At 46.2% G+C, this 18077-nt stretch overlaps 1 protein-coding gene across 3 annotated transcripts in view; it reads right to left on the bottom strand.

Moving 5' to 3' along the window:
* Positions 1-18077, bottom strand: part of tfcp2 (transcription factor CP2) — a 122477-nt gene that overhangs the window by 26372 nt on the left and 78028 nt on the right. For all 3 annotated transcript variants that reach the window (XM_072494024.1, XM_072494026.1, XM_072494027.1), the window contains 2 exons: positions 15287-15377; positions 7768-7877 (listed from right to left, as the gene is read on the bottom strand). In XM_072494024.1, the coding sequence (XP_072350125.1) occupies positions 7768-7877; positions 15287-15377 (201 nt within the window). The remainder of the gene's footprint in view (positions 1-7767; positions 7878-15286; positions 15378-18077) is intronic.

Genomic DNA, 18077 nt, shown 5'->3' with positions numbered 1-18077 from the left:
GGAGTCCATAGGGGGCGATAACACTGGATGAATTTGTACTTCCGTAGCAGCTACATTTAAAGACCACGGTACAAAGGTCAGGGGTGACTTCCTCTCCACCCATTTCTTCTTCAGACTATTTTTCCAGAGAGGTCTGTCAGAGCAGGAACACTTATTACAGAATGCAAACACACAACATTGAAATAGAGATTACTACAACACCTGTTCTTCATCCCATCAGGTCCTTTCAATCAACAATATATTTCCAAAGTCTGGATTGTGCGCGACCTGGAGGGGAACTTGCAGGGGGTGTCATTCCCACGTGTCTGCGGTCATGGGTTTGGAAGGTGCTGCCTGAGGAGCCTTGGTGAGTTCCTGCTGTGAATCTTGTAGATGGGACATACGGCTGCCACTGGTGGTGGACAGAGTGGATGTTGAAGGTGGTGGATGGGATGCCAATCAAACGGGGCTTTGTCTTGGATGGTGTTGAACTTCTGGGCAATTTTCCACATTGGCTGCCAGGCTTGTAGCTATACTGGCTGAGGGTGGGACACACCCTCGGCCAGAGCAGAAATAGTCAATCGCCAGAATATTGTCAGGGCCCATAGCCTTTGCAGTAACCAGTACCATCAGCCGTTTCTTGATATCACCTGGAGTGAATCGTATTGGCTGAAGACTGACATCTGTGATGCTGGGGACCTCCGGAGGAGATTGAGATGGATCATCCACTCGGCACTTCTGGCTGAAGATTGTTGCAAATGCTTCAGCCTCGTCTTTTGCACAGATGTGCTGGGCTCCTCCATCATTGAGGACGGGGATATTGTGCAGCCTCCTCCTCCAGTGAGTTGTTTAATTGTCCACCACCATTCACAGCTGGATGTGGCAGGACTGCAGAGCTTAGATCACTTGCTGCTTAGAACTACTTGATTGGCCCACAGTGCAGTTGGGACTTATGCTCTACATTGGCTATGCAGTGGTCACTCCTACCAATACTGTCATGGATAGTTAGATCTGCGGCAGGCAGGTTGTTGAGGATGAGGTTGAGTATGATTTTCCCTCTTGTTGGCTCCTTCCCTACCTGCCACAGACCCAGTCTAGCAGCTAAGTCCTTTAGAACTCGGCCAGCCCAGGTCACGAGTGGCACTACCGAACCACTCTTGCTGATGGGTAAGTCCCCTCGAGTACATGCAGCACCCTTGCCGCCCTCAGCGCTTCCTGCAGGGGTGTAGGTACATCAAGTCAGTCAAAAAGTTCATAGAATGTTTGGTCGTATGGAACTTACAACAACTTTATACATTAGGAGAAGGAAGTGCTGATTTCTTGGTAAGTGGACTATGGTTGGTAGAGACATTGCCAAGGAGAATGCACCAGTTGATGGTGACTGACAGTTAACTGCTGAGCATTGTTTGAAATTTAAACCAGGCAGCTTGACTCTAAGATGGCCAGTGGGGCTCACAGTGTAGCACATTTGCATGGACTGGAAACTACGTATATTACGACACAGGGCCCTGTCCTTTGCAGACAGAAAGAACATATACACACATTGTGCCTGCCTGTTTCAGCTAAACAAAATAAGTGAGCCATGTAGTGGTTCATTCCTCAGGGCAATACCTAGACTACAGAATTCTGCAGAAGAGTCATATGGACTTGAAATGTTAACTCTGTTACACTCTCCGCAGATGCTGCCAGACCTGCTCATCCAGCGCTTCCTGCTTTTTAGTTCAGATTTCCAGCATCTGCACTATTTTGCTTTGATATCGGTGAAGGCAAGTGTTCGTTGGGGTAGTAAAAGCAAAAGTATGGAGGGCACGTTTGATTCAAGAGGGCTGACATACTAATCTGGTCATAAAAAATATGTGAAGCCGAGTATTGGAAGAAGCAAAATAAGCCTGTAGTAGCAATTATATGGTTGCAATGCCCTGCCAAAGAATACGACCCCCAAGCAGGGGAAGCTCATGACAAGCAGCTAGTTTCCAAAACAAACTGGAAAAGGTTCGAGCTCAATGCGATGAGGAAAAACAGTTCAAGAAAATTTGTGAACTAAAAAGGATCAAACTTTCTTCGGTGAGCATCAAAATAACGTCAAATTAATTTCTTAAAACAGCCAGAGGACTTTACCCAATGGAAATGTGAGCTCCTTATGGAAGAGGGGGCAAAATGAATTCTGCATCTTCCAAATGGTCAGATCAGGAAAAAGAATTTACAATTAAAGAACAAAAATACCCTGAATATAGTCATTACAGCACAGAAAAGGCCCTTCGGCCCATCACATCTGCACCAGTCAAAAACAACCACCTAACTATTCTAATCCCATTTCCCAGCACTTGCCCCGTAGCCGTGTCTGCCCTGGCATCACAAGTGCACATCTAAATACTTTTGAAATGTTATGAGGGTGTGGTAACCCGACAGGGCCTAATTTTGAGCCTGATTGAATTGGATATCCTAAATTAAAGAATTGAACATTTTAAATTAAACTCCAGTCCAAACCTCAGGCAGGGAATTCGGACTTAAGACACAATACACAACCCACAGTCCAACTGCCAGAAACATGTCCGGAACACACCCGTCAATCACCCATCAGGAGATCATCGCATCCTACTGCTATGCATTGGTCTACTGTCAATGGCCGTTACCTTGTATGGCATCAGGTTATGTGCAAGCAACACCACAAGAGATGGACACCTGGGGGGAGGGAGGGAGGGGGAGGGGGGGGGGGGGGGGCAGGCAGTGTCCTGTCAAGCAGACAGTGGGTGTTGGGACCCCCTCCTGAGACCTCATTGGCCGGAGGCCAGAAGCCAGAGAAGTTTCTGGAAAGGCGGGGAGGGAAGGGGATAAAGGTAGATGCCCAAGAAACAGCAGCAGCTAAGACTCCATGCAGAGGCAATCGAGACATCTGACAAGAGATGGAAGGAAGCAGCGAGTGAGGCCACCTTCGCAACGATGAACCTGAGAGACTCAGAGAATCGGATCCACGGCTCACCCAAAGCCATCGTTACGGGTAGTAGAATCTTCAGTCGGTGTTATTGGGTTAATTCAAGGGTAAAAATAGTTGTTAAATAAAGTTGGTTTGATTTTATACTTGTGTTGTCCTTTGTCCTCCTCGTTAATAAAGACATCAGGGTAAAACTTTTCATTAAAATACTGTTTGAAGTATCTGAATTAAGCAGAAAAACAAGGATCTCTGCCTCCACCACCCTTTCAGGCAGCGAGTTCCAAACTCCCACCATCCTCTGGGTGAAAAGGTTTTTCCTCACATCCCCTCTAAACCTCCTGCCCCTCACCTTAAATCTCTGCCCCCTGGTCATTGACCCCTCCACCAAGGAGAAGAGTTTCTTCCTGTCTACTCTATCTATGCCCCTCATAATTTTATACATCTCAATCCTGTCCCCCCTCGGTCTCCTCTGCTCCAAAGAAAACAACCCCAGTCTATCCAATCTCTCTTCATAACTAAAACTCTCCAGCCCAGGCAGCATCCTGGTAAATCTCCTCTGCACCCTTTCCAGTGCTATCACATCCCTCCTATAATGTGGATTCCAGAACTGCACACAATACTCTCGCTGTGGCCTAACCAACATTTTATACAGTTCCAGCATAACCTCTTTGCTCTTCAACTCAATTCCTCAGAAGGCAAGTATACCACAGGCCTTCTTAACCACTGCATCCACCTGCCCTGCTACCTTAAGGGACCAGTGTACATGCACACCAAGGTCCCTCTGATTCTCGGTGCTTCCCAGGCCGTTCATCAGATATTACCTTACCTGGTGTGCCCTGCCCACACCCGTCCAGATTTAATTCCATTTGCCACTGATCAACCCATCTGACCAGCCCGTCAATATCCTCCTGTAATCGAAGGCTGTCATCCTCACTATTTACCACCCCACCAATTTTATCATCTGCAAACTTACTGATCAACCCTCCTACATTCATATCTAAATAATTTATATAAACCACAAACAGCAAGGGCCCCAACACCGATCCCTGTGGGACCCCACTGGACATGGGCTTCCAGTCAGAAAAACACCCCTCAACCATCAGCCCCTTTCCTGCCACTCAGACAATTCTGGATCCAAATTGCCTAATTTCCTTGGATCCCATGCTCTCTTACCTCTGCTATCAGTCTCCCGTGTGGCACCTTATCAAAATCCTTGCTGGTGTCCAAGTAGACTACGTCAAATGCATTTCCCTCATCTACTCATCTGGTCACCTCTTTGAAAAACTCAATTAAGTTGGTCAGACATGACCTCCCCTTAACAAAACCATGCTGACTGTTCCTGATTAATCCCTACCTCTTGCAGATTAATTCTCAGTCTCAGAATTGCTTCCAATAGTTTCCCCACTACTGAGGTCAGACTGACTGACTGTAGTTTCCTGGTTTATCCCTTCCTCCCTTCTTGAATAATGGAACCACATTGACTATCCTCCACTCCTCTGGCACCCCTCCTGTGGCCAGAGAGGAATTGAAAATTATTGCCAGCGCCCCTGCTATTTCCTCCCATGCCTCACTCAGCAGCCTGGGATACATTTCATCTGGCCCTGGAGATTTGTCTACCTTTAATCCTGCCAGACCACTCAGAACCTCCTCTCTGTCTATGTTAATCTCTTTAATTTCCTCACAGTCCTTCTCCCCAATTTCATTTAGAACCCTACATTAAGTATTCATTTAGAACCCAACCTACATCATTCAGCTCCACACATTAACCACTGTGGTCCTTAATGGGCCCTACTCTTTCCCTAGTTATCCTTTTGCCCTTAATGTACTTGTAAAACAACTTAGGAATTTTCTTTATTTTACCTGCCAGTATCCTTTCATGTCCTGTTTTTGCTCTCCTAATTTCCTTTTTAAGTTCCCTCTAAAGAAGATAAGACAGATTTAGTTGCTGCGGAGAACAATTGAGATGTTTGGTTGGCCGAAACTTTAATATACAAGACTTTGACATTATAAAGCATACAGGTATGGAAGGAAATGGGGATCGGGAGTTATGGGGATCGGGAGTTATCAACGGAGCAGAATAGTTCACAGTTTGTTTTACAAAGTGAAAGCTCTGAAACTAGAATTAGTGATAGTCTGGTGGCCAGCTTCCAGTAAGTGAGACTGAGAATATTGACTTGGGTTTCAGTTCATAGTTCCAATACCAAGGGGCCAGATGAACCATCAGCAATCAGCAATGCTGATCTTGACCAGATTAATGAGGCCAAATAAATAAATCTTTAGGCCCCACATCACACCAATGTTGTCCTGGGGCTCAGATATTACACCATCTTATGCAGATTTTGAAAAGCAATGTAAGGAATATGAAGAACATCTTAAAGAGGAAGATGATTTACGCCCATTTGGAAGCATCATCATGGCCGATGCCAGGTGGATTGGCCAGTTTTATTATGTCTTCTCTGTATCAATTTGACACAACTGAGTGACTTGCTAGGCTATTTCAGAAAGCAGTTAAGAGCCAAACATATTGCTCTGGGTCTGGAGTCACACATAGCAGACTAAGGAAGGGTAGCAGATTCCTCTCCTAAAGGGCATTAGAGAACAAGCTTAGGGCAGCATGTGATGCAGTGGTTAGCACTGCAGCCTACGCCGCCCAGGACCCGGGTTCGAATCCCGGCTCTGGGTCACTGACCGTGTGGCGTTTGCACATTCTCTCAGTGTCTGCGTGGGTCTCACGCCCACAACCCAAAGATGTGCAGGGTAGGTGGATTGGTCACCTAACTGGAAAAAAAACAAATTGGGTACTCTATATTTTTTTTTTTTAAATTACAGAACAAGCTAGATTTTCTTTTAAAATGGCAATCCAAGAGTTTCATTGTCACCGCTACTGAGCCGAGCATTTTATTCCAGATTTATTAATTCCACTGTCATGGGTTTGATTTATTGTCACGTGTTCCGAGGTACAGTGAAAAGTATTATTCTGCGTACAGTCTAGACAGATCATTCCATACATGAAAAACATAGGACATAGGATAAAGAAAGAATGTAAATACATAGACACAGACATCGGGCAAAGCATACAGTGTAGTACTACTAAGTAGAGAAGATGTGTGAAGAGATCAGATCAGTACATAAGAGGGTCATTCAGGCGCCTGGTGACAGTGGGGAAGAAGCTGTTTTTGAGTCTCTTCGTGTGTGTTCTAAGACTTTTGTATCTCCTGCCCGATGGAAGAAGTTGGAAGAGTGAGGAAGCCGGGTGGGAGGGATCTTTGATTATGCTGCCCGCTTTCCCCAGGCAGCGGGAGGTGTAGATGGAGTCAATGGATGGGAGGTGGGTTTGTGTGATGGACTGGGCGGTGTTCACGACTCTCTGAAGTTTCTTGCGGTCCTGGGCCGAGCAGTTGCCATACCAGGCTGTGGTGCAGCCAGATAGGATGCTTTCTATGGTCCATCGTTGGTAAAGAGTCAATGTGGACATGCCAAATTTCCTAACGTTTCCCAAGTAAAGGCCCTGTTGAGATTTCTTGGTGGTAGCGTCGCCGTGGGTGGACCAGGACAGATTTTTGGAGATGTGCACCCCTAGGAATTTGAAACTGTTAACCATCTCCACCTCGGCCCCGTTGATGCTGACAGGGGTGTGTACAGTACTTTGCTTCCTGAAGTCAATGTCCAGCTCTTTAGTTTTGTTGACATGGAGGAAGAGATTGTTGTCGCTACACCACTCCACTAGGTTCTCTATCTCCCTCCTGTACTCTGACTCACCATGGGGGTGGTTTGAGCCCGATGTTAGGGTATTAATTCGCCCGAGACTCTGGATTACTAGTCCAGATAGAGAAAGGAATGTTGGCAATGGCATGGGGAGAACTTCCTGATCTGCACCTGCAAAGGCAGATGGGTCCTCAGTTTTATGAGGACTTTAGCACAACAATGCCACAAATCCCCTGTGTTGCACTCGAGTGTCAGCCTAAATTGTGTTAAACTCTGAAGTGCAGCCTTATAGAACATTTGAACTCATTCTCAAGACTGCTACAAAGTGAAACAACAATACATTAGTCTTCAACACAAACACTTTGAAGATTCTTTGTGGTGTGTTCAGTTCATGGAACGTGTACCATTCAACACCAGCAAATCACCTCCACCACAGGCTTGGCTAGGGAAACAATGACAGTCGCCTCATGATGGTACAGATCATATCACTAACAGTCCTGCATTTGCCAAATGCAGTCTCTGTCCCTGCAGTATTCCAGTTAGCTGTTAGATTGCATTGTTGGATTAACTCACACCAACAGTTTGAAATGACGATTCAGTGCTGCTTCCTATTAGTAGCAAAATCATTGTTGGAAAAGAGCTGAGAATTGACATGGCAAATCAATGAGTGAGCCGAGCCTTCCATAGAATCCCTGCAGTGTAGGAGGTGGCCATTCGGCCCATCGAGTCTGCACCGACCCTCCGAAAGAGCACCCCACCTGGGCCTGCACCCCCACCCTATTCCCATAACCCAACCTAACCTTTGGATACCAAGAGGCAATTTATCATGGCCAGTCCACCTAACCTGCACATCGTTGGACTGTGGGAGGAAACCGGAGCACCCGGAGGAAACCCATGCAGGCACGGGGAGAACGTGCAGACTCCGCACCGTCACCGAAGGTCGAATCGAACCCGGGTCCCTGGCGCGGAAAGGCAGCAGCGCTAACCACTGTGCTACCCTCATCTTTGGACGAAGTATAAGCATGCACATTACATGAGAATATGCAAGAAAGGAGGGATTAATTTTTCCCATTTCTAACAAACTACTGGATAAGACACCACAAAGGACAGCAAATTAAATTGATTGCAGTGAAGTGCACTGATTTACTTACCATAGAAAGAACTGCTCACAGAATCACCATTTTCGTGTTTCTGCTGTTGCTGCTCTCGAACCTGCTGCAATTCCTGACAAACGTAAATGGTTAGTCTTGGTCGAACCATCCTAAATGTAGAGTGGAAAAGTATGATAAACTAAAAAAAAACATTCACAACAGAAAACATGAAAACTTTGCAGAGCACTTGTTTAATTAAGCATGTCGATTGCTAAATTACTCATCACAAGATCTAAACCCAAACCAAGAGTGATTATTCAAATTCGAACAGAATAGCAGCCTTGAGCTTGTCCCACTATTCAACGAGATCATGGTTGATCCGCATCTAAACTCCATCGGCCCACCTTGGTCCCCAACTCAAATACACTGACCACCAGAAACCTGGCATTCTTACTTTGGGAATTTTGAATTGCCCCCCCCCCCCCCAGTCTCAACAGATATTTTAGACAGGGTGGGGCAGTGACGAGAGAGTGGAGAAGTAAAGTTCCACATTTCCACTACCCTTTCGGAGTAATTGCTGACATTATTCAGAGTAGCCTAACTTTACTTGTATGTCTCTTCTTCTCGACTCTCCCACCACAGGAGCAGAAGTAGGTCATTCAGCCCATCGAGTCTGCCTCGCCATTCAATGATATCATGACTGGTCTGATAAGATAATCCTCAACTAGGGCAGCACGGTGGTGCAGTGGGATAGCCCTGCTGCCTCACGGCGCTGAGGTCCCAGGTTCGATCCTGGGTCACTGTCAGTGTGGAGTTTGCACATTCTCCCCTTGTCTGCGTGGGTTTCACCCCCACAACCCAAAGATGTGCAGGCTCGGTGGATTGGCCACGCTAAATTGCCCCTTAATTGGAAAAAATGAATTGGGTACTCTAAATTTATAATTAAAAAAAGATAATCCTCAACTCCACTTTCCCACCTTTTCCCCATAACCCTCAATATTCCCTCGCTGATGACAAATCTGCCTGTCTCAGCCTTGAAAATACAAGCCTCTGCGGTAAAGAATTCCACAGATTCACTACCCTCCGAGAGAAGAAATTCCTCCTCAGCTCTATCTTAAATGGGTGGCACGGTAGCACAGTGGTTAGCACTGTTGCCTCACAGCAGCAGGGACCCAGGTTCAATTCCGGCCTTGGGTGTGTGTGGAGTTTGCACGTTCGCCCCGTGTGTGCGTGGGTTTCCTCCGGGTGCTCCGGTTTCCTCCCACAGTCCAAAGATGTGCAAGTTAGGTGGATTGGTCATGGTAACTTAACCCTTAACTGTCCAAAAGGGGTTACTGGGTTATGCGGAGAGGATGGAGGAGTGGGCATAAATAGGGTGCTCTTTCCAAGGGCTGTTGCGGACTGGATGGACCGAATGGCCTCCTTCTGCATTGTGGGAATATTATTCGCTGACCCCCTTACTGAGAATATGCCCTCTGGTCCTAGACTCTCCCACAAGAGTAAACATTCTCTACCCTGTCAAATCCAATGAAAATTGCTTATTGTCACAAGTAGGCTTCAAATGAAGTTACTGTGAAAAGCCCCTAGTCGCCACATTCCAGCGCCTGTTCGGGGAGGCTGGTACGGGAATTGAACCGTGCTGCTGGCCTGCTTTAAACGCCAGTGATTTAGCCCAGTGTGCCAAACCAATGAAGAGTGCCTTCCAATCTCTCTTCATAACTAAAACTCTCCAGCCCAGGCAACATCCTGGTAAATCTCCTCTGCACCCTTTCCAGTGCTATCACATCCCTCCTATAATGTGGATTCCAGAACTGCACACAATACTCTCGCTGTGGCCTAACCAATGTTTAAGACAGTTCCAGCATAACCTCCCTGCTGTGAAATGTAAATGAATTGGAAGCAGTTCAGGGAACGTTTACTGGACTAATAGTTGGAATGTCAGATTGTCTTCAGAGGATAGGTGAGACAGGCTAGGCTGGTATCCGCTGGAGTTGGAGCTTAGAAGAGCAAGAGGTGACTTGATTGAAATAAGATCCTGAGGGGTACTGACAGGGTGGATTGGGTGTGGGAAGATGTTTCCTCTTGTTGGAGAATCTAGAACTAGGGTTCACTGTTTAAAAAGGGGGTTGATCATTTAAAAGGGAGATGAGGAAGTTCTCTCTCCTAGGGCCACGAGTCTTTGGAATTCGCCAAAAGGTGGTTGAGACAGAATCTTCGATTATCTTTAGGGCAGAAGTACAGGCAATTCACTGTTTCATTTGGAAGGAGTGTTTAGGACTTTGGACAGTGAAGAGAGAGGAGGCAAAGGGGCAAGTATTACATCTTCAATGCTTCCATGGGAACGGGACAAGGTGTTGGGGGGTGATGGAGTAGAAGACCGGGGTGCCAGTGTGAGAACAGTCCCTCTGGAATGCTGACATGGGAGGGGAGGCAAAGAGGCGTTTGGTGGTGGCATCACACTGGAGATGTAATTCTGAACCTAGCCTTGGGGAACGAAGATGGGCAAGTGGGTGAAGTGACAGTCGGTAACCATATCAGGGATAGTGACCACAATTCAGTATTAGCATGGAAACGGACAGAGATAAAGCAGCAGTAAAAAGTTTGAACTGGAGAAAGGCAGATTTTGTAGAAATGAGAAGGGACTTGGTGGACTAGCCGCCACTGCTAGAGGATAAATCTGTGGAAAACCAGTGGGCAGCACTGAAAGGAGAGATTCTAAATGCACAAAGTAGGCACGTCCCCTCCAAAAATAAGAGTGGTACTGCCAAATCCAGACCCTCCTGGTTGTCTAGAGCAATACAGGGAAAGATCACACAGGAAAAGAAAGTGTGTGATAGGCATAAAGAACTAAGCACTGCAGATAGTCTAGACAAGTGTAGAAAGTGCAGCGACAAAGTCAAAGAATAAATACGGAGATCAAAGAGGGGGCATGAGAAAAGATTAGCAAGTAAAGTTAAAGAAAACCCAAAGATCTTTCACCAATATATTAATAGTAAAATGTTAGTTAAGGAAAAGGTGGGACCTATCAGAGATGAAGTGGGGAACTTGTGTGTGGATGCAGCGGCTGTGGGAAGGGTTTTAAATGAATATTTTGTCTGTGTCTACAAAGGAAATGGATGTTGGAGATATAGTTGTCCAGGAGGATCACCGTGAGATACTGGATGGGATAATCATAAAGAGAGAGGACGTACTCGAGGGACTGAAATCCTTGAAAGTTGATAAGTCGCCAGGGCCAGATGGATTGTTTCCGAGGATGCAGAAGGAGGTCAGGGAGGAGATAGCAGATGCTCGGAGGATGATTTTCCAATCCTCACTTGATACAGGGGAGGTACCGGAGGACTGGAGAAATGCAAACGTGGTTCCATTGTTTAAAAAGGGATCAAAGGAAATGCCGAACAATTATAGGCCAGTTACTCTTATGTTGGTGAAGTTAGTAGAATCAATCCAGAGAAATAGGATTAACTGTCACATAGAAAGGCATGGACTAGTCCGGGATAGTCAACATGGATTTGTTAACGGCCTCACAAATTTGATTGAATTCTTTGAGAAAGCGACAAGAAGGGTTGATGAAGGTGGTAGGTAGTGCGGTGGATGTGGTGTATGCGGATTTTAGCAAGGCACTTGGCAAAGTCCTACATGGCAGATTGGTCAAGAAAGTGAAAGCCTATGGAATACAGGGCAATGTGGCGAACTGGATAAAAAGTTGGCTTAGTAATAGGAAACAAAGGGTAATGGTCGATGGCTGCCTTTGTGATTGGAAAGTTATTTCAAGTGGTGTTGCACAGGGCCCGATGTTGGGACCCTTACTGTTTCTGTTATATAGTAACGATTTGGACTTGACCGTGGGGAGCAAGATTGGGAAATTTGAAGACGACACAAACATTGGCCGAGTGGTGGACAGTTTGAGGATAGCTATAACCTTCAAAACAATATAGATGGATTAGTGGAGTGAGCGATAAAGTGGCAGATGTAATTTACCACAGAGAAGTGTGAGGTTATGCATTTAGGGAGGTCAAACAGTTATAGAGAGTACACAATAAATGGGAATATACCAAGAGAGGTAGATGAAGTGAGAGATCTTGGGAGTACAGGTACATAGGTCCCTAAAGGTAGCAGTTCAAAGAGTCGCGGTTGTTAAGAAAGCATATGGAATGCTCTCCATATGGGGGGGGGGGGGAAAAAGAGATTGGATAGGTTGGGGTTATTTTCCTTGGAACGAAGAAGGCTGAGGGGTGACATGGTTGAGGTGTACAAAATTATGAGTGGAAGAGAGAGTGGGCAGGCTAAAATTGTTTCCCTTGGTGGAAAATACTAGAACCAGGGGACACAGATTCAAGTGACAGAAGGTATAGAGGGGACATGAGGAAGAACCTTTTTACGCAGAGGGCAGTGGGAGTCTGGAATTCGCTGCCCGAGTTGGTGGTGGAGGCAGAGACCCTAAATCTTTTAAACAGTACCTGGATCTGCACCTTAGAACATAGAACATTACAGCGCAGTACAGGCCCTTCGGCCCTCAATGTTGCGCCGACCTGTGAAACCATTCTAAAGCCCATCTACACTATTTCCTTATCATCCATATGTCTATCCAATGACCATTTGAATGTCTTTAGTGTTGGCGAGTCCACTACTGTTGCAGGCAGGGCATTCTACGCCCTTACTACTCTCTGAGTAAAGAACCTACCTCGGACATCTGTCCTATACCTATCTCCCCTCAATTTAAAGCTATGTCCCCTCGTGCTAGACATCACCATCCGAGGAAAAAGGCTCTAACTGTCCACCCTATCCAATCCTCTGATCATCTTGTATGCCTCAATGAAGTCACCTCTTAACCTTCTTCTCTCTAATGAAAACAGCCTCAAGTCCCTCAGCCTTTCCTCATAAGATCTTCCCTCCATACCAGGCAACATTCTGGTAAATCTACTCTGCACCCTTTCCAATGCTTCCACATCCTTCCTCTAATGCGGCGACCAGAATTGCACGCAATACTCCAAATGCGGCCGCACCAGAGTTTTGTACAGCTGCAACATGACCTCATGGCTTCGAAACTCAATCCCGCTACCAATAAAAGCTAACACATCGTACGCCTTAACAACCCTCTCAACCTGGGTGGCAACTTTCAGGAATCTATGTACATGGACACCGAGATCTCTCTGCTCAACCACACTGCCAAGAATCTTACCATTAGCCCAGTACTCTGTCTTCCTGTTATTCCTTCCAAAATGAATCACCTCACACTTTTCTGCATTAAACTCCATTTGCCACCTCTCAGCCCAGCGCTACAGCTTATCTATGACCCTCTGTAACTTGTAACATCCTTCCGCACTGTCCACAACGCCACCGACTTTAGTGTCATCTGCAAATTTACTCACCCATCCTTCTACGCCCTCCTCCAGGTCATTTATAAAAATGACAAACAGCAGTGGCCCCAAAACAGATCCTTGTGGTACACCACTAGTAACTGGACTCCAGTCTGAACATTTCCCATCAACCACCACCCTTTGTCTTCTTCCAGCTAGCCAATTTCCGATCCAAACTGCTAAATCACCCTGAATCCCATGCCTCTGTATTTTCTGCAGTAGCCTACCGTAGGGAACCTTATCAAACGCTTTACTGAAATCCATATACACCACATCAACTGCTTTGCCCTCATCCACCTGTTTGGTCACCTTCTCAAAGAACTCAATAAGGTTTGTGAGGCACGACCTACCCTTCACAAAACCGTGTTGACTATCTCTAATCAAATGATTCCTTTCCCGATGATTATACATCCTATCTCTTATAAACCTTTCCAAGATTTTGCCCACAACAGAAGTAAGGCTCACTGGTCTATAGTTACCGGGGTTGTCTCTACTCCCCTTCTTGAACAAGAGGACAACATTTGCTATCCTCCAGTCTTCTGGAACTATTCCTGTAGACAAAGATGACTTAAAGATCAAAGCCAAAGGCTCAGCAATCTCCTCCCTAGCTTCCCAGAGAATCCTAGGATAAATCCCATCCGGACCTGGGGACCTATCTATTTTCACCCTTTCCACAATTGCTAACACCTCCTCCTTATGAACCTCAAGCCCTTCTAGTCTAGTAGCCTGAATCTCAGTATTCTCCTCGACAACGTTGTCTTTTTCCGGTGTGAATACTGACGAAAAATATTCATTTAGCACCTCTTCTATCTCCTCGGACTCCACGCACAACTTCCCACTACTGTCCTTGACTGGCCCTAGTCATTCATTTATTCCTGACATATCTATAGAAAGCTTTAGGGTTATCCTTGATCCTACCTGCCAAAGACTTCTCATGTCCCCTCCTGGCTCTTCTTAGCTCTCTCTTTAGGTCCTTCCTAGCTAACTTGTAACTCTCGAGCGCCCTAACTGAACCTTCATGTCTCATCTTTACATAAGCCTCCTTCGTCCCCTTGACAAGTGTTTCGACTGCTTTAGTAAACCACGGTTCCCTTGCTAGACCACTTCCTCCCTGCCTGACAGGTACATACGTATCAAGGACACGCAGTAACTGTTCCTTGAACAAGCTCCACATTTCCATTGTGCCCATCCCTGCAGTTTTCCTCTCCATCCGATGCATCCTAAGTCTTGCCTCATCGCATCACAATTGCCTTTCCCCCAGATATAACTCTTGCCCTGCGGTATATACCTATCCCTTTCCATCACTAAAGTAAACGTAATGGAATTGTGGTCACTATCACCAAAGTGCTCACCTACCTCCAAATCTAACACCTGTCTTGGTTCATTACCCAGTACCAAATCCAATATGGCCTCTCGTCGGCCTATCTACATACCGTATCAGGAAACCCTCCTGCACACATTGGACAAAAACGGACCCATCTAAAGTACTCTAACTACAGCGTTTCCTTAAGTGCTGTAAGATACAGGGCTGTGGAGCGGGTGCAAGGTCGGATTAGGGGCTGGCATGGACAAGATGTAACTTTTCTATGATAATGGCAGAGGATGATCCTTTGAATGTGGAAGCTGGTGAGGCAGAAAGTGACAAAAGGTTTGGGAGGAAGGGGATGGGGTGAGGGCAGACATGCAGGAAACGTGGCGGACATGGTTGAGGGCCCTGTCAACAGCAAAGGGGGGGCGGAGAATTGCCGGCGGAGTGGAAAAAATGAAGATACATCAGAAGCGATGGTATGGAAGCTTGCATCATCCAACAGATGTGATAGAGATGGAGAAACTGGGAGAATGGAATGCAATTGAATCAGAAACCCTAGTGCTATTCGGCCCATCGAGTCTGCACCAACCCTTTAAAAGACCACCCTACCTAGGCCCAATCGCCCGTCCTGTGCAGCCACACCCTAAAGGGCAATTTAGCATGGCCAATCCACCAGAGAGAATTTCTGGTCACCGGGCCGGCTCGGCCGGAGAATCCTGCCCAAAGCCTTGTCCAGATAGGGGAGACAGCATACAAATTTCTTCAATTAAATATTCTTAGATTATTCCCCTCTCCTCCATGCGTGCCTGCCTCGTCCCACCCTCTCAACCCACAGCTTTACATGAATGTTGAAGCTGTTTGAGAATATAAATGCCAAGTAAAATACTGAAACTGAAGAGCAAGGCATACTTACCTTCCTTTCAGAGCATTAAACAGTCTTATTCCATCTGCAGGACCACAGATTTGGATCACGTCATCCCTGGTCAGCTTTAACAGATCTCCACCTGTGGATGGAGGCAATAGGAGTTTCTAAACTTCCTGGTGGTGTAGTAAAATGGAGAAAAGTACACAGGACTACAGGCCCCATGAAGCAGCAGAGGTGCACTGCCACAATAGTTTGGACATTAATTGAATGTGCGGAATAATAATTATTTTGTTTTAAAAAATATTTTTATTGGGATTTTTAACATTTAGTAACAGGATTTACACACAAGAGACAGTGCCATTGGTAAAAACACAAAATAATTAATCAAGCAACAGCAACTTCATAAACACTGCACAACAGGTTGTCACTTTTCCTGTGACCCAGGTTCCCGTGCTCCCATTATCTTATTTACATCGGTATTTACAATCGATGCCAGAACTCTTTACTGTCTTTATATTGACATTCATTTTGATGGGGATGGGAGGGACCCCATTGAGTTTGAGGGAGGTTAGGATGGTCCGCCCCCTCAGTTTTCCATGTGTGGGAAGGGACTGCGCCCCTTTGGCGAATGGCTTCCTCCCAGTCTCTCATCTGCTGTACGCGAGATCCCTTTCATCCTAGCAATATCCCCCTCCCCTACTCCCAAGAGCTTTGTGAACTGCTTCCATGTGTCGTGGAATTTCTCCTCAGACCCTTTAATCGAGGATTTTATCTTCTCTAGTCTCAGGAACTCGGCCAGGTCTGAGAGCCACTCCCAAGGCCCTGGGGATGGCGCTGCCAACTTCCAACTGAGCAGAAGTCTCCACCTGGCAATCAGTGAGGCCAGGGAGTCCACCCCTCTTCCCTGTCTGGAGTTCTGGATGCTTTGACATCCTGAAGAATGCCACAGATGGGCACAGCTCCATCTCGAACCCCACAACCTTGGACACGGCCTTAAGGCCGTCCAGAACTCCCGGAGTCTGGGGCAGGACCTGAACATGTGGGTGTGGTTGGCCGGGCCCCCCTGACACAGCTCCACCTCCGGGAAGAACCCGCTCATATGCGTCTTGGTAAGGTGTGCTCTGTTCACCACCTTGAGCTGCAGCAGGCTTAGCCCCGGCGCAGGAGGTGGTGGAGTTGATCCAGAGTCCTCCCCCATCTCCATTTCCATCTAGTCTCGTCCAGTGGGATCTTGACCTTTTCTATGAGTCGTCCGTAAATATCACAAGGAATAATTATTTCACCGTCATGATACAGAATTAACAGGGCAGCACGGTAGCGCAGTGGTTAGCCCTGCTGCCTCATGGCGCCGAGGTCCCAGGTTCGATCCCGGCTCTGGGTCACTGTCCGTGTGGAGTTTGCACATTCTCCCTGTGTTTGCGTGGGTTTCGCCCCCACAACACAAAGATGTGCAGGGTAGGTGGATTGGCCACGCTAAATTGCCCCTTAATTGGAAAAAATGAATTGGGTACACTAAATTTTAAAAAGAAATGATACAGAATTAACATTCTCAGTTACATTACCGCTTTAAAAAAATTCTCATCGAAATATATAAATTCTATTCCTCAGAGTGCGCATAATAATAATTAGTGCTACTTAATGCTTTAATACCAGTTTGAGGCTAGACTTGCCCTGAACATACAGTACATGCACAAAATCCAAAAAGATGATTGATAAGATGACAACTAGCTGGTCTAGTGTTTGCGAACTACTCAACCTGGCTGTAACAACTTCCACCCTATCCCCCAGCAACAACCTCCACTCTATCCACCAGCAGCCATGTAACCTTGCTGGAGAGGCCAGAAAAGGATTTCTGTTAAAAGATCTAAACAATTCAACAGGGCGGCACGGTGGCGCAGTGGGTTAGCCCTGCTGCCTCACGGCGCCGAGGTCCCAGGTTCGATCCCGGCTCGGGGTCACTGTCCGTGTGGAGTTTGCACATTCTCCCAGTGTTTGTGTGGGTCTCACCCCCACAACCCAAAGATGCGCAGGGTCGGTGGATTGGGCATGCTAAATTGCCCCTTAATTCGGAGAAACGAATTGGGTATTTTTTTTTCTTTTTTTAATAAGATCGAACCAATTCAGGGGAAAACAAATCCGACATATTCCTCTACGATTCCAGACGGTGAAATGAAGATTAAATTCTAGGAAATACAAATGACCACAAGGTACATCACCGAACGCCCAATACAGCCAGACGCGAGTGACTGCAATATTACAATTTGAAACTCAAAAATGATCCATTCCAAGCTGGAATTGAAACTGAATTCAACTCGAATAGTTCAAAAATGATTTTAGGTCCAAAGAATGAGTTTGCCGCGACCATCCTTCCAGTTGAACAAGATCCCAAAGATGTACAGCAACCTCACAAAGTTTAGTTAGCAGCCCCGAAGACATTTAGTTAGCAGCCCCGAAGACAAAGGATCAGAGAAAGAGAGAACTGTACACATTATTCACATTTCATTGAGAAAAGGAGAAGGGAGAGAAAAGAATAAAAACCAATAGGACTTCAGGTATGTGATATGATCAGACTGGCAAAAACCCAGAAAAGGCTTTTATAGCACCTCACATTCTCAGGACATTGCAAAGTACTTCACAGTAAGTGAGCGAATTCTGAAGTGCAGTTATCATTGCTATACAGCCCAATGCAGCAGCCAATTTGCGCGCACACCAAATTAATTGAAGAAACGCTTTTTGGTGGCGTTGGTTTAAGCCGGGAATGTTGGCCAGGAGATATGTTCTTACAAGTGTCACAGTACATTTCACACACAGCTGAACAGGCAGATACAGCCTTAGCCTG

This window comes from Scyliorhinus torazame, chromosome X, assembly GCF_047496885.1.
Source record: "Scyliorhinus torazame isolate Kashiwa2021f chromosome X, sScyTor2.1, whole genome shotgun sequence".
Taxonomy (NCBI): Eukaryota; Metazoa; Chordata; class Chondrichthyes; order Carcharhiniformes; family Scyliorhinidae; genus Scyliorhinus; species Scyliorhinus torazame.
This window is presented reverse-complemented; position numbering and strand designations above follow the sequence as displayed.